A 16,367-nucleotide genomic window follows, 5' to 3' on the forward strand; every position below is an offset into this window, starting at 1 on the left:
TTATTGGCTTTACTTAAGCAAAATCTTTCGCTACAGTGAGCAACAAATGATTATGGACAACAACAAGGTTTATGCGCAGGCTCCAAGTCTTATATCTCTGTGGCAGAATTACAGCGCCACATACTGGTTTGGCATGTATACTACATTGATTCGAATAGGTTTTAGTGGTTTAGTGTGTACACAGATATTTCCTGAGACGACACTCATTTATTTTTTAGAACAAGGAAAAAATCGGATAGGGAAATCTCTGGCTTAGAGTGGATGTGGACTTAGTTTTTGTTCCAGTGGTATGGACAAAATGTATGACATTTGTAATTGTTAAATAGCATTTAATGAATTAAATACCTTACAGATGATAAAGTATTTTAATTTCATTTGTTAGAGCTTGAATCAATGCTCAGTGTGAAATCAGTGAAAAATAGTTTTGCATGCTATATGAAAACAAAATATAAAAACACAAAAGTCTCAAAACAGTGAAACTAATATGAGAGAAATAACATATCCGGATAAGCCACATTAAAGGGACACAAAGGCTCATTTTCCAGCTCCCCTAGAGTTAAACATTTGAGTTTTACCGTTTTGGAATCCATTCAGCTGATCTCCAGGTCTGGGGGTACCACTTTTAGCATAGATTAGCATAATCCATTGAATCTGATTAGACCATTAGCATCGTGCTTAAAAATGACCAAAGAGTTTCAATATTTTTCCTGTTAAAAAATTCAAATATTTAACTCTAGGGGAGCTGGAAAATGAGCATAAAAAGTAGAGTGTCCCTATAAGGGCAATAGCACATTCATTGCAAAACATCCCATATGTGCATGTGACTCCAAATCAAGTGAATTTTACAGTAATGCAACAGGTTGTCAGTCCTGCCCTGTAATTGCCACTTAATATATGTATAACTAGTAAGAAATAGGGAAAAATCAGCACATTGGCTGCTAGAAGGTTAAGTGCTATTTCACTAATTAATGCCCAGCCCAAATATCCAACCCAAATCCCTGCCTCCCAATCATTTTTCTACTATTAATTGGAAGCAATGGGATATGAGATGCAGCCCGTGGTGAGGAGTGGGCAACTGAGCGATATCTCAGTTTATGAAGTAATTTTAATTATAGGGATTTAATTTAAGCATAGATTTACAACTTCATTACACCAACTTAAAAATAAGTGTAAAGGTCCCTTGCTTGATCTCTTAATGTGTGCTAAAGTCTCTCACTCTTGGCTTTTCCAGGGAGAAAGTACATCCTGAAAAAGAGGTGTCAGATCTTTGCAATGACCAAAGTAATTATCAGCACTGTACTTGATAAGCACATGCAGTCTTTTTGGTAGCTGTCACACCTCTAACACATTTGGAGGTTTTATGAAAAAAGAGTTTGGGAATTTCGATGATCTGTAAAAGACACATTTGGCCACACACACAAACAGCCAAATAAAGCTGTGCTACTGTGAATTGAGCTTTGGGGCTTTTTTAACACCTCTGGATAAGTCTTCCCGAACAAACAAACTTCACCTAATGAGTTTTTTACGGACCAGGAAGGAGAGCATTGAAGCCAGTCATCATGCTCAATCCTCACTGGCAATAAACAGCAAACAAGGCCACTGTGTTTACACTCATCAGAGCTTTAACTGGTAGTGTCTAAGCCAAGGCTGTCACACTCACCTGAGCACATTGCCGCTCGCATGGAGTCATTGGTGAGCGTATTACCGTTCACTCTGTCACGCTCTGTACTCTACATCTGTCACTCAGCTTGGCTGAGATTTTAATTTTTTATTTTGGTCAATCTGCTAAGCCTGATGTGGGAGGGGGATTCCTCACGAGTTCACATCTGTCGAGAGATGTCACACGAGTCAACATCTGTCCCTTGTTTATACGCATATCAGTCAACTCTTGCAGACACAAATATCCATTTATGTAGCGTATGTTCTTGAATGAGAATCTGATCGGATAGGCCTGCTTGCCACCAGCCCATATTCACACAAATAGATCTCATGACTGTATGCAGAGGGCTGGAAGCATGCACACAACAATGCAACACACTCTCCGTAGCTGGAGTCTATTGTCACTTCCATGCCATATGCTGTCCATCACGGTGTTGGAGCTGCCGTGGGTAACTGTTCTCCCCAGTTAGTAAGTCTACAAGGCCTGCACTCACCCTGGCTGTCATCTAGCATCTGCTGGCTTTATCAAACAACAGACTGGTACTGATGGAGTCAGGACCCGTGTGACCTTGTTTCTGTCTTATGCAAACCTCACTACCGCTCACCCTGGAGATTGCACTCAGTTTGATATTTTCACAATTTCACCACCACCCACATACAAATATATCATTGCATCCAGTGCTTAAGTGTTTTTTCATTGGCTTCATTCTGAAATGAGCACTGTGAATTGGCTTCTAAGTGGGTCAGGTTGAATTGGCATCTGAGCCAAATCTGAGGCTAAGAAAATGACTTTGGACTTGTTCAGCGGCAGCAGGTCAGATGGGCGCCTCTTACTGAGCGGATTCGATTACATGACAACAGAGACAGCATGAGCACTAGCAAATATGCACATTTTACACTCTACTTACACTATGAAGAATTACATTGAAATATAAGAAGAGATGAGAGTTATTTATGAGTAAACTCTTTCAGGAAAGATTTTATGACCAGGCCTCTGTAATTATCTATGCAGTAAGTAAATTGTATTAAAGTCTATTTTCAGGCAGTAAACCAGTGGCTCAGAGAATATAAACAGGAAAAATGCTGCAATGCAACAGCCATTTTTTACATCTTAAAAGCAGACAGATTATTAAATGCAGAAGATGTACTGCCATGATGGCTCTCTATATGTTACAGTTATAGTGTTAAATCACCCACAACACGCTTTAAAAAATCGCAAACAGTCAAAAATAAACTAGTCATATACAAACACCCACTATTTTAGCACTATGAGGTACTATTCTGGATAACTTCAGCATCTCCTCCTCTATCAGTAAATGCAACATACACTTCACATCCACAATTAAAAATAAAAATCTGTACCGTTTTTGCGCTATATTTTGGTGGATTGGTCTTGTAGCTGTAATCCGAGTACTGGTCAGAGCCGGTCGAGTTGTCATCACCGCCTGTTCCCACAAAGGTATTGGCAGCAGGAAGCTCCTGGACAACCTGGTGCTTTTGGGAGGCAGATGGGGACTGGGCCTGGAGCTGGATGGAAGGCAGTGGGGAGTTGGAACGGTAGTGTCTGCCTAGGTCAGGGCTTCCAGGCGGATATGTCAGAGGCAAATGGATCCTGGGGCTGTCATTTACCCCATCGAGGTTAAATTTTAGGCTCTTTTGAAGGCTGACCTCTTCATCCTCTCCAAGCGGTTTGGGTGCCTTTGGTGGCTTACCTTTTTTACCCTTTCTCCCTTTGCCACTTTTTGGTCCCTGCTTGGGAGCATACAGATCTTTGGTCTCCTTTTTGCCAGCCTGATAACCACTTTTAGCTTCTCTTTGGAGACGATGCCTGATGAAGACCACCACAACAATGACAGTGACCACCCCTGCCACTCCAGCCAAACTCCCATACACAATGTTGCTTCTTTGGGCAGCCATGCCATAATCTGGATCTCCTGCAATGTCCATGTCCAGTGGGGTGTACAAGCTATGTCCCACAAGTGCCTCCACATGACTTACATTAGAAATGGTCTCGTTTACGTAAATGTGTACCAAAGAAATGGCATGACGGCTTGGCTTGCCTCTGTCACTAACTCTTACAACCAGTCGATGCAGACCACTGTGTTTGCGAGTTAGCTCCTTGGTTAACGTGATCTCCCCATCGGATGGAGAGATATAAAAAAGATCATGTGGATTTCCCCCAGCAATGCTGTATACTAGCTCAGCATTGGACCCAGAATCAATGTCTTCTGCTTCCACAACCTCCACAACACTGTCTGGAGCAGCCATGGGAGACAGACGTCTGAAGGATGAGTTTGACGGTTTGGTGACAACAGGCGCATTATCGTTTTCGTCAAGGACATTGATGGTTACACCAACGTATGATGACCTGGGCGGGTCCCCTCCATCTACAGCTTTTAAACGGAATGTATAACTGCTCTCCTTCTCTCTGTCAAATGAGATACTAGACAGAATAGTGCCTGTACCATTTTGGATGACAAATTTCCCCACATCTGGTTCCACAGAAAGTTGCACTTGAGCATTTCCACCTTCATCCATGTCCTGTACTGTTACCATGCCAACAGGGCTAAGGGGTGGCATGTTCTCCAAGACTGAGAAGCTGTAGAGACTAAGCATGAACTTGGGATCATTGTCGTTTCTGTCAAGAACCTTAATTACAACTGTGGCAGTACCCCTGTGACTGGGAACCCCTTTATCAGTTGCAGTAACACGGAACTCATAGCGCTCCTTGTGCTCACGATCCAGAGGGCTCCGAGCACGAACTTCACCTGAGTTGGGGTCAATCTCAAAAAGCCCCCTAGTTGAAGAGTCTGCAATAATGTTGTAGACCAGCTCGGCATTTGTTCCACTGTCTGCATCTAAGGCAACAACATCTAACACCTTCTCACCTGGCTGGTTCTCCTCAGGAAACTCCTGTTCAAACAGAGTTGGGGAGAAAATGGGTGAATTGTCATTTGTATCTGTCACTTGGACTTTCAGTGAGTTAGTGCTGGATAGAGCTGGGTTGCCGGAATCCACTGCCACTATCTCCACCCGGTAGTCCTTTATCCTTTCAAAGTCTAGAGGGGTTGTGGTCTGCAGAAAATACTTCCTTTTGTTGTCAACTGAGGAATCACTGGCTGGCCGAAGCTGGAAAGGAACATCACCTGCAACCACACAAGTCACCACAGCATTTTCTCCTTCATCTTTATCTGAAACCTGCACCAGTGCTACCGCAGTGCCAACTGGCATATCCTCTGAAATGTTTGCCACCCCATCATTATGGATCACAAGACCAATGCCACGAATCTCAACCGCTGGTGCATTGTCATTCTGGTCTGTCACATCAATAGAAACGTATGTTTTAGAACTTTTAGGTGAGGGGCCTTTGTCTCGTGCAACAACGTAAAATTTCAGATTGTTGATCTCCTCACGATCCAATGGACCTTTGACGTATATGACGCCTGTGGAACGGTCTATCCGGAGAAGTTTTGGAACAGGATCAATGGCCTGATGTAATGTGTATTCAATTTCACCATTAGGGCCCAAGTCTGAATCATTAGCCTTCACCTGCAACATAAATAATTAAGAGTCACTACAACTTTACATGGAAATAGATGAAAACATCAACTGAGTCTAAATTAAAATTTCTAAGAAAGCAGGCCTTCCCTTTAAGCAATCTACACAATGGCGCCAATGAAGTGCAGAAGTCAAGACATTTAACAAATCTATGCTAGTTTCTTAATAAAAGAGCAGAACCTAGTTTGATTCTTGATCATTTGAAATTGCAGTCTTTATCAGAATAATCAGAGGATTTGAAAGTGGTGAAAAAATGTAAACAAATCTGAAATGTAAATGGCTATTAATAATTATGCAAACATCATTGTATCTGCTATTTAGTGAGGTATATGCATTTGTTCATACTTTCAATGTTTAGGATAGACAATCACATTTATTTATAATTTGTAATCTGAAAATGTGTCTATTATCATAGTGACGGTGTGAAAAGTATGAAAGTTGAGTCATTATTTTCACAATGGAAAATGTAAAACACTAGTAGGTCAGATTTTATTCTCAATAGTAAACAGTCAGACACCAACAGTGGGTCAGATGATGCACTTCATATTCGCGTCTCTCTGAAATGCTGGAGTCCTGCATACTAACGCAACACTCAAATGCACACTCGAATGTTTACATGAGAATTGCTGTTCAATTGCACTGCATTTCATTGAATAATACAGCATTTGTTTATGCATAACATTACAAAACAACCCTTGCTCTCAAGTTTATGCACTGGATCTTAACACTAAAGAGTGACATGATAGCTAACAAGTTATGCATTACAGTTTAACATACAGTAAAACATACAGGTGTGGGTTTGGTTATTAAATGGGTTGTCTCTCCCGTAAATAACCGAACTGCCTGTGAACATATTAAAGGACAAGTTCGGTATTTTAGGGGCTGTTTACACTTGGTATTAAGATGTGTTTTCATCGATCGGATCACAAGTGGACGAGAGAGACACATTACGTTTACACCTGGTATTTAAATCCGTCTCTTTTGTCCACTTTCGACCGCTTCTGTGCTGAATACTATGAGGGGGTGGTCTGTTAGACGGTGGGCGAGTCTCTCTGCTGTCATTCAAACCCGAGCGGGAGTAATTATGAGTTTATATGGACGCAAACTAATATTATGTCGGAGTGCACTGCTTGTTTAGCAAGTAAACATGCTGCACAGTGTTTTGTACATAAGTATGTAAGAGCTTTCTTTGAATTTTCAGCGCAATTGATGAAATAGGATCGCGCAACTTTCACACGCTTTCAAAACGAAACTACGGAGATCAGCCGCTTAGTTTTATCAATGAAAGGCTAAAAATAGCGCTGTTCACCGAATGTTCACGCCAGAAGTCAAAAAAGACGTAAAACTTGTGTTTAATACCGCAGATTAGATAAATGGGCGGAGAGAAGGCGGTCGCGTGTGGCTGTTCGAACGCATTCAACCACATGTGCGTTCCGCAACTCCAAAGCGATCCGATCGAAAGTGGTTTCGACCACCTCTGGATGTGGTTGAAAGTGGTCGAAAGTGGACGAGCTCAAAACGTTTTGAACACCGTTTACACCTGGCATTAACGTCGTCCACTTGTGATCCGATCGACGAAAACACATATTAATGCCAAGTGTAAACAGCCTCTTACACTTAAATCCCTGTTTTCAGATTGTTTATGATGAAATAGAACTGTTTTGACTGAAATTTGGAAATATTTGATGCTGGCCCGAGAATTTTCAGTTTTCGTTGTATCACCCCACCACCTCTACAATGACTGCATAGGTGCACTGGAACAATCCTTCCTAAAATGCATTAAACTTTCATTTACAAAGACGTGAAACTCACCGAGTGGTCAGGGGTGTTCACTGATATGCTCACACAAAAATCGCTGCAAAACATGCTTTCCAACAGGTTTTTTACCATTCATTGTAAACTTGTGGACCTATTTTTCCAAACGCCTCACACCCATAAATTCTTCCGTTGAGAGCTTGAATAATAGACACTCCAGCCCAGTTGGTGGCGATAATCCACCTTTACCAATTTGACAAATACAAACAAAGTTCCCGGCGCGGAGTAATACCGTACCTCACATCTAATACAAGTCAATGGAGTTGGACAAAAACTACGATAAAACCTGTTGGAAAGCATCTTTCGCAGGGATTTTTGTGTGAGCACATCAGTGAACACCCCCGACCACTTCGTGAGTTTCACGTCTTTGTAAACGAAAGTTTAATGCATTTTAGGATGGATTGTTCCAGTGCACCTATACAGCCATTGTAGAGGTGGGCGTGATACAACAAAGACCCGAAAATTCTCGGGCCAGCATCATATGTCCAAATTTCAGTCAAAACCGTTCTATTTCATCATAAACAATCTGAAAACAGTACTTTAAGTGTAAAATACTGAACTTGTCCTTTTAAAACTCAGATGCAGTACTGACAACTGTATACTGCTGCTGTGTGACAGAGATTTTAACATAATATGTATACATAATGTAAAATGTGTATACATCCATTACGTATTTTTCGCCATTCTGCGCGCCTTCCCTGACATGCTGTGGAGCACCCCAGTGGAGGCTCGCTCCACACTTTTAAAACCCCTACATTAGACAAAATATTGGATATTTTAACACAGAGAAAATATTTATAATTCAAGACATAAAATAAAATGTTATAAAAGAAGTATAAAATGTCCCTATTGAACACTCCATAATTCATTTTAATATTGAACTCTTTCAAATTCACAATTCTGTAGTTTATGGTAAAATTAATTTTCTTTAATTCAGCTGACTTCTGACAGCTTCGCATGTGGTGATCAAACTGGATTATTTTAGTAATTAAGGAATACGAATTCGGTAAGCCATGCCCTGCTTCACTGATGTAAAGCATCAAAGTAAAGAACAGACAGTTGGGAGGTCGAGACAGCAGTGCTCATTAAAATTTCACACTTCAAGATGATGCAATAGACACTTTATCTTGCCTTGTTTGAGAATCTAAAGGTTGACTATGAATGTTTGCCGTTTTACCTGCAACACAGAGTGTCCGATTGGGCTGTTTTCTGCAACTTCTGCTTCATAGGACGATTTTTCAAATTTGGGTGCATTGTCATTGGCATCAGCGATGACGACCCTCAGCAAGGCACTGCTGTAGCGAGGTGGATTTCCTCCATCCACTGCTTTGATGGTAAGGTCATAGGAATCTTTTAGCTCTCGATCAAGGCCTCCCAACACAATGAGCTGAGGCAATTTTTCACCCCGGTCTTCTGCAACCTGCAGACCAAAGAGCGCCACAGCCTCTGGTCCCGCTGTTAAGGTGTAATCAGATACTCCATTCCTCTCCGTGTCTTTGTCTGTGGCAAGTGGAATTGAGAAGAGCACCCCCACGTGGGTGTTCTCTGGAACTGAGAGGGTGAGAACAGGTGAGGGGAACTGCGGTGTGTTATCATTGATATCCAGCACCTCAATCCTTCCCTCGATCAGCCGTGGACTCTGATTGTGAATGAGGTCTGTGACGGACACCTCAAACTCCAGAAAGCAGGGCTTGCCTTTGTTGCGACAATCCTTCAGTGTCTCTCTGTCTATGGGGATCTCCGTCGTAAAGATATCCCCAGTTTTTCCATCCACCCTCAGGTAGGGAGCACCCACCTCCAGTTTGTACAGGTGCCCGGTGTCTGGTAAACCCTGGTCAGCAGCCAGACTGCCAATCAGGGTGCTGGGAGGTTGTTCCTCATGCACACGGTAGAGAATGCCACCCACCACACCACTCAACAAGTCCAGTAATAGTCCCCACAGCAGAAACAACACCACAGGGAGATCCATGAGCCCTCAGAGAGGTGACACCTCGGTCTGAAAAACAGCATGAAAAACATGTTAAATCATAAACAAGTTTGTCATGCAGTATTCTTTTCAACAAACCAACTTCTTTTTATTTTCTTTCAATTGACTTTACTAGTAAGAAACTAGTCGAGGGTGAAACAGAATTCACACAGCAAACACTGTTTTGTGTACACACACTGTGGAGCTATGAGTTGTAAAAGCTCTCCGGAAAAATGCTTCTTCCCCCGACACCACTAAAAGCCTCCTCTCTCATTATCTTACATTATTTATCATCCTCATTTTTGAGTAGGCGATGACTTGTATGTAAAGGAAGGAAAAGCATACCTACTGTACAAATGTACCCACAAAAAGGTGCTTAATACTGCGAAAATACTGTGAAATAGTGCAGTATTGTATTGTTTTCAGCCTCAGTCAATGGCCACAAAATGCCCCCTTTCCCAAATCTGGATGTTAAATCATGCCAATTAATTGGACGTAGGGAAAACGTTAATTATCACTCTTTTGAGTGCCTGTCCGAGCTAAGCTGCTTTTGGAAAATTAATGATTAAGAACAAGTAATAAGACACTTCTTAATGGGCTTTTTAATAGGAAGGTATGGGTTACTGTTAGTCTGAAAAACAACAGCTCAGCAAGCCTGGTACTGTTTACAACATAAACTCATTTATCTTATAACCGGTTTGTAATATACTTTCCTCAACATATGCTTCATCTACTGCACATACACAGCAAGTGATAAGGCTATTATTTTGGATGACTTCCCTTTAATGAAGGTTACACTCATTTGATTGGCCCATAACATAAAATGAGCGGTTTCTCAAAGCAAAGTGCTGATGAGACAAAAGGTATAAAGAAGACTGCTAACACAGCAACGGGACCATTCAGCATCACAGAATATAAAATATTTCCCTTTGTAATACACGGGTATAATAAGAGGCTGCACGCCCAGGTCACAGAGCACCCGTTCTTATCTCAGAGCACAGAAACGTTTGAAAAATCTCTGACCTATCAAGTGTAACACATGGACTAATTTACACACTGTAAAGCTCATGTTTGATTTTTTAACCTGCTAGGCTTCCTCATTAATCACTAGTCTCTATTTTAGCATCTGCTTTGATCTTTATTCCCCTGGCTTTCGGTTTCTCTCTGTTTTAAGCACAGAATGGTTTCTCGAGTTTAATTATATCTTGAGATTTCTTGTTGTGCCTTTTTAAGACTAGGATAGTTTATTGAGCTGTACCACTTAATGTTGCAGCCTGTATGTTTTTTATATATATGCAAAGCATCTATGTAAAATCTAGAGCAGAGCATGAGTCAAACCAAAATCAATACAGGCTGTGCAAGTGACCATGATCCAAAGGAAAGTAAATAAGTGTTATACAAAATAGCTAAACACAAGAACGCATAGAAATCCAATCAGAAATCCAATCCCGTCGTATCTATTAAGATTGGGAGTACCGCATATTGATGTACTAATTGCCCAGGTATTGACGTGTTCTCTTTTTTGCATTTGCTGGACAGCCTACTGTCGATTTTGGTGTGCTGATAGTGTGTGCGGACTAAAAACATGATTAGAGGCTGTGAAATAAAACCCAGCTTTAAAGGCCAAGGACGTAAGTCCCACTTGGGTCATTGGGAGGGTGGACCCAACACTAATCGCAGGTAGCCTGGATCCATTGCTAAAAAGCTTTTTTAAGGTTCATGATACTTTGCTTCATGACAGTGACATCCATTATACCCAAATGGTGTACAGGCCATTTAATGACTTGACGCCTTATTTCAAAATGTGACCTTGGATCACAAAACCATTCGTAAGTCCCACGGGTATATTTGTAGAAAAATCCAAAAATACATTGTATGGGTCAAAATTATAGATTTTTCTTTCATGGCAATAAAAAATTAGTATATTACGTAAAGATCATGTCCCATGAAGATATTTTGTAAATTCCCTACTGTAAATATATAAAAACTTGGCCAGAAACTTAGGGATTTCCTATTCAAGTTTGGGTTTATGTAAAAGCTTGCAAGTTCCCCCATTCAGTGAACAAAGTTATTACAGCGGTAAGCCAGTAGAGGACACTAAAACAAACCTTTTCATTAGTAATATGCATTAGTGATGAAACATGTTTTCTTCCAACCCGCGTGTTTCCGCTTTTATGAAATTATTTGACGTGAGATCAAAGGTTTAAGGACAACACGCAAGTTACGTTGCTATATAGGCCTACGTATTGTAACTTTATCAAAGAACGTAATAAAATATGAAAATATATTTCCAATAGGGTTGTGCTGATAGACGATACTATCGTATATAGACGATCGTCAGACATATGGCCGATAGCGGGCTTTCATAGTTTGAGAGTTGGCGATAGTTATTATTATTCCAATGGGATGGTGGGTGTGTTTTTGTGTAAGTTAATTGTGTTGTTGTGTTATGTATCGCTATTGTTCTCTTGATTGCCCAAGACAAATTTCTCCAATAAAGGCTTATCTTATCTTATTATCATAATAGTTACACACTGACATGCACATTGAGTGCTTCTCCTCACAAGAGAGGGTTTGTGGGCTTTACTTTGCGTTGAAAAAGCTTGTATTTGTGTAAGCTTGTAATTCCTTCTTGTGCACACATGAACTTGAAATGCGCGCATCTCAGACCTGAATGCGCGGGGCATAGACTCCTTCTAGCACCTGAACTTGTAATGCGCATGACGCGATCTCACAGGCTGACGATAGGATGATCTGAAATTTGGCATATCACCCAACACTAATTCCCAAATATTTAATAGGGTTTCCCGCAGCACTTTGCAGTTCGGGTGGTCCGTCACTGTCTGTCTGGAGGATAACTAGCCAGTTGATAAAACATCTCGGAAAATAGCGCGGACACGCTTCACACCGCGAGCGTGCACACGCGCCACACGGACGAAATTAGAGCTGTGGTCCGTCACTGTCTGGAGGAAAGCCAGTTGATAAAACGCGTGTCCGTGAGAACTGTAAGTGGACTTATGTTTTGGGTTAATTTAAGCCTGTTATTGAATAAGTCTATAGTTCTTGCAAATTTAAAGTAAGTTAGCTGGTGATTTTGGTGTTTGAGCAACCTGCTAGCTAGGTTGCACGTACCTGTTAATTAGATATAATTGTTGAGCGCTCTTGCTCACGTTATTTATGTGCATTATTTACATGCTACAGTAGTTACACTCCTTTAAGATAATGTAATTAATAGTGGGAAAAATCTGTTTATACAATCTTTGCACTATCAACGTTCGCCAGACGTTCTACAACATCTGATTCAGTTTGTGTTTATTAACCCTTTAGTTTCACTTCATCATGCAGCTATTCCCGTTACAGTCTGTTAAAAACATTTAATTCATTAATAATCTAGCATGTGTTTATTTTCTGTCATAGTTTCTTAATTAAGAATTTTATTTGAGCGTTTTAATTAAAAAAAAATTCATCATGACGCGTACGCTCCACCCCTTTGATTACCACACCCCCCAGCACCGCCCACCTGCCCAACCCTACCACCTTAACTAACTAATTTTAAGTTATAGGGAATTGCACGCAACATACATAGGTTTTTTATTTTGTTTTTAATGACCCGCCCCTACCCGCAAATAAAGTGACAAATTATTTACCCGGCCCAACCCAACCAGCGGGTTATGAGACGACCCGTGCATCGCTAATATGCATTGATAAAGACTTCAGTTGGACTTTGAACTTTAAATGCGATTTTCTCAATGTTTTAATTTTTTGCACTCTCAAATTCCAGATTTTCAAATATTATCTTGGTCTATCCTAACAAACCATACATCAAAACTTTTTAAATTTAGCTTTCAAATGATTTTTCAAAATTGACCCTTACGACTGCTTTTGTGGTCCAGGGTCGCAAATGTATACACTGTTAGAAATGTTGGGCTATTTTCACAGCATTGGTTCAAAAGGCACAAAGCCAAGCCCATAAAATGTTTAAATTTGACCCAACCATGGGTTAAAATAACGCAGCATTTTGGGCTGAAACATACCAGCATATGGTAAATAATAACCCAAGGGGTTGGGTTCGTGCCTTTTTGACCCAGTGCAGGGTTGAAAATAATTCAGTGTAGAATTTAAATAGCCTGTCGCAAGTCATTGACTAGTGCGTATAATGATTTGTTATATTGACCTATAGGACCTCTATATCTTTTTTCAAAATGCACTGCACTTACGCTGCACTGTGAAGTAAAAATATTGTTAGGAACTAAGTGTTAGTGGGGTTCGCTTCCTTTAAACGCAAAGCACAAATTAAAGCCACATTTGACAGCTTGTAAAAGCCAAAGTGCCTTTGATAGTAAATGCAGTCCACAAATAACTATAACTCCACCACTATTAATAATAATAATTAAAAACATGGCAGCACTATTTAGGTAAGAGACTCTTCAAACAACCCAAGTGCATCTCACCCTGATGAGTCTAAACACACTTCGACTATTTTAAGAGCTGTTGATTTTCTCAACTATTTAGAGTGTCTGAAAAACAAAAGGGTTGTTATTATTATAAAAGCTGCGAAATAGAAAACGTGTGAACAAAAACATTTACTATGCCGATTACCTGAATGTAACCTGATACCGAACATGCCATATGCTCACTGTGAACTGCCTTTCTAGGTGCCATAAACCTACAAAATTCAATGAAATGCCAGTGAATAAGTCCCAAATAGTTCTGTTAAAACTGCAGCACCATGTCTTTCAGACATAACCCTCAAGTGATACATTTCCAACCTTTCTCACAAGGCACAAACTGCCTGCAAGAACTTCAAATTTAAACATGCATGAAACCAACCCCGGGTAAGTTCTGAAGTCATTTTCGCTCGGCTCTTGAGACTGATAGTTCATGCAGACATTTTATTTTCCCTGAAGTATTGTGACCTTTTATTTTTCTGCAGTGCTGTAAATCATCTGTTATCGCATTCATTCAGGTTCAACAGGTTTAGCATTTCAGCTCAGCCCAATTAAATCAGTTACCCATATTATTGCCCATACCTCACCCTATGGACAAACGCTTTGCAATTTTACAGCCAAATAAATGCAGTGACTTTAAGACTATGCACTATTTTTGCTTAATTAAAAGCATTTTTTTCTTACATAAAGTCATTATTATTATTCATAATAATTAATATTATGATAACTGCTAAGCAACAACGTGCACATTAATCTCTATAAATATTCACGTGGATAGAAAAAAAATGTTGGGTTCCAAGATTTCTCAGTGTTTAAGGTTTACTCTATCTTCCCCTGCAGCTCAGAGAGGGTTGAGGGTGGAGATGGTGTACTATAGGGGAATCCTGTAATCATCCTTATAGGGATTTGACCAAACATTGATCCTGCTGTTGACCCAGCCAGCCCAGGTGGGCGCTCCACTGCGATTTCCTTTAAATCTACAGCCCTGTGGTACATCATTCAACCCAATCCTGCTGGACCGTTATTAACCATACTAATAACATTGTTATACATGACTTGCCGTTGAACGCAGCCTACATTCAACTGGTCGCTCGTCAACTATCTTTCTTGCAGCTTAATCTTTACGCATAAATGCTCGGTGCCTGATGAAAATATGTTCAAGATGATGCTTAAGGCTTATGGCAATGTATTTTACACAATACAGACATCCTACATTCACATCGCACTGAATTATTTTGCAGCGACAAACAAGTGTCATGGTTATTTGTAAACCCATAAGAACTGCCCGAATGATTCGGGGAAACGTTTATTATGCCGTTACGCAAATTATAAAGGGGCGCAAAAAAATCACTGCTATCAATACGCATTCTTCCAAAATCAATATAGTTTGTAGCTATGTATTGGATATTTAAAGATAACCCACGTTAACGACATTATCGACGCGAATTCTCGTAAGCTTTATTCATTTTCCAGCCGCGTCAATAAAGTTCGTTGCCTACCTTCGTCGATCACTTTTCTCCGCTCGCCAGCTCCCTGCGTCTCTCGTCTGAGAATCAACTACAGCTGCTTCCTTCGAGGTAACGCAGACACCGCTGTTTTAAAAAATCCAGACATCAAGAAAGCATAAAATCCTTCCGTCGGCAAACAATCCATAAGTGTCCGCGTTTCTCCCCGCCATCCCCACGACTCCGCGTCAGGTTGATGGCGTAAGTATTAATAAAATAGAAATTACGCCGGATAATTGATGTTGAATGTCCAAGGTGTTGCTTCACAACACAAAAACTGTTTTAAAACCAACAACTTGTTCTGTTTTCAGTCCATAAATCCTCAAACACTCATATGAGGTATTTTAGGAGAGTACAGGTTCTCGGGAAATTTGATGGTGCTCCTCGTTACTCAGTTCTTCGCGGAATGGTAATATATGATAGACCGGAAAATAATATCAAAACGTACTGACAGAACGAATGGATGTCGGTTTCCCCTTTCTTTTTTCTTCAGTAGGCTACCAAAAGCAGTTTTGGCACAGGTATCTTCTCCGCACAGGGTTAATCCTGCTTGAATGTCTGTGCATGTCAGTGAGTGAGTGACTGAGGAGATTTCTCAACAGCGCGCGCTGCTCCTCTAGCCGCTCACGTAAGCGGACTCTCGAAGCGCGAGGAGGTGGGGCTCTCAAACACTCGCGCTACAGGCTGTTAGATGAAAAAGCCACAATTAGGTTAAGAAAACAGTATAATTTTACTAGCCTTGTATAAATGACCGATCTTTATTATAAATCATTGTCATCGTGTTTCGTTGCGTGCTGCTTTTGACGTTTTTATCTGTTTTACTTTAATCAGATGATAATTTTAAAGGAGGCTGCAAGGTGTTTAACGCATGGAGCTCATGCGCAGAGCTCCGCTCTTTGCTTTCTCGTGCGTGTATCATAATCGTGAGCAATTGGGTCGTAAAATATGATGAGTATTGATCGCGGTAGAATCGCATCCAATGGGCAAATACAGTTTGACGCATTCAACAGTTAAGAGCAAATGCGCTCTTTGCTCTTTTGGCGCCACCCACGGGCGTTTGGATGCACACGCGGCAGGCAAAGCGCGTTCACGTTGCCTCTAATCTACCCCATAAATCCACTCACCCATCACCCACACACTCTCTCCCACACACAACCGGTGGTGTTGTTTTTATTCTGAAGGATTCTGATGTTGAATAGATAGGTCGTGTGGAGAGCAAGACTCATTATGACCTTTAATATAGTGTATGAAAACTAGAGACGTGTGAATTATGAGGTTTAGCAGCATGAATAAAGACACCTTGCCAGAACAGAGATCAAGGCTGCAGCATCAATGTCATATTAATGTATTTCTTGTTTGAATTATGGTTTGTGAAAGTCAATACCATGACCGTCATAACATAAGAAATCAAGATGA

General features: G+C 40.7%; 1 protein-coding gene across 1 annotated transcript in view; it reads right to left on the bottom strand.

Moving 5' to 3' along the window:
• The window catches only part of pcdh1a (protocadherin 1a), a 92,597-nt gene extending 77,004 nt beyond the window's left edge, over nucleotides 1-15,593 (bottom strand). Inside the window, exons 1-3 of the mRNA XM_055208691.2 lie at nucleotides 14,946-15,593; nucleotides 8,210-9,028; nucleotides 3,022-5,208 (exon numbers count right to left, since the gene is read on the bottom strand). Coding sequence (XP_055064666.1) covers nucleotides 3,022-5,208; nucleotides 8,210-9,001 — 2,979 coding nt within the window. The 5' untranslated portion in view covers nucleotides 9,002-9,028; nucleotides 14,946-15,593. The remainder of the gene's footprint in view (nucleotides 1-3,021; nucleotides 5,209-8,209; nucleotides 9,029-14,945) is intronic.
• Between the last annotated feature and the right edge of the window lie 774 nt (nucleotides 15,594-16,367).

This window comes from Misgurnus anguillicaudatus, chromosome 12, assembly GCF_027580225.2.
Source record: "Misgurnus anguillicaudatus chromosome 12, ASM2758022v2, whole genome shotgun sequence".
NCBI lineage: Eukaryota > Metazoa > Chordata > Actinopteri > Cypriniformes > Cobitidae > Misgurnus > Misgurnus anguillicaudatus.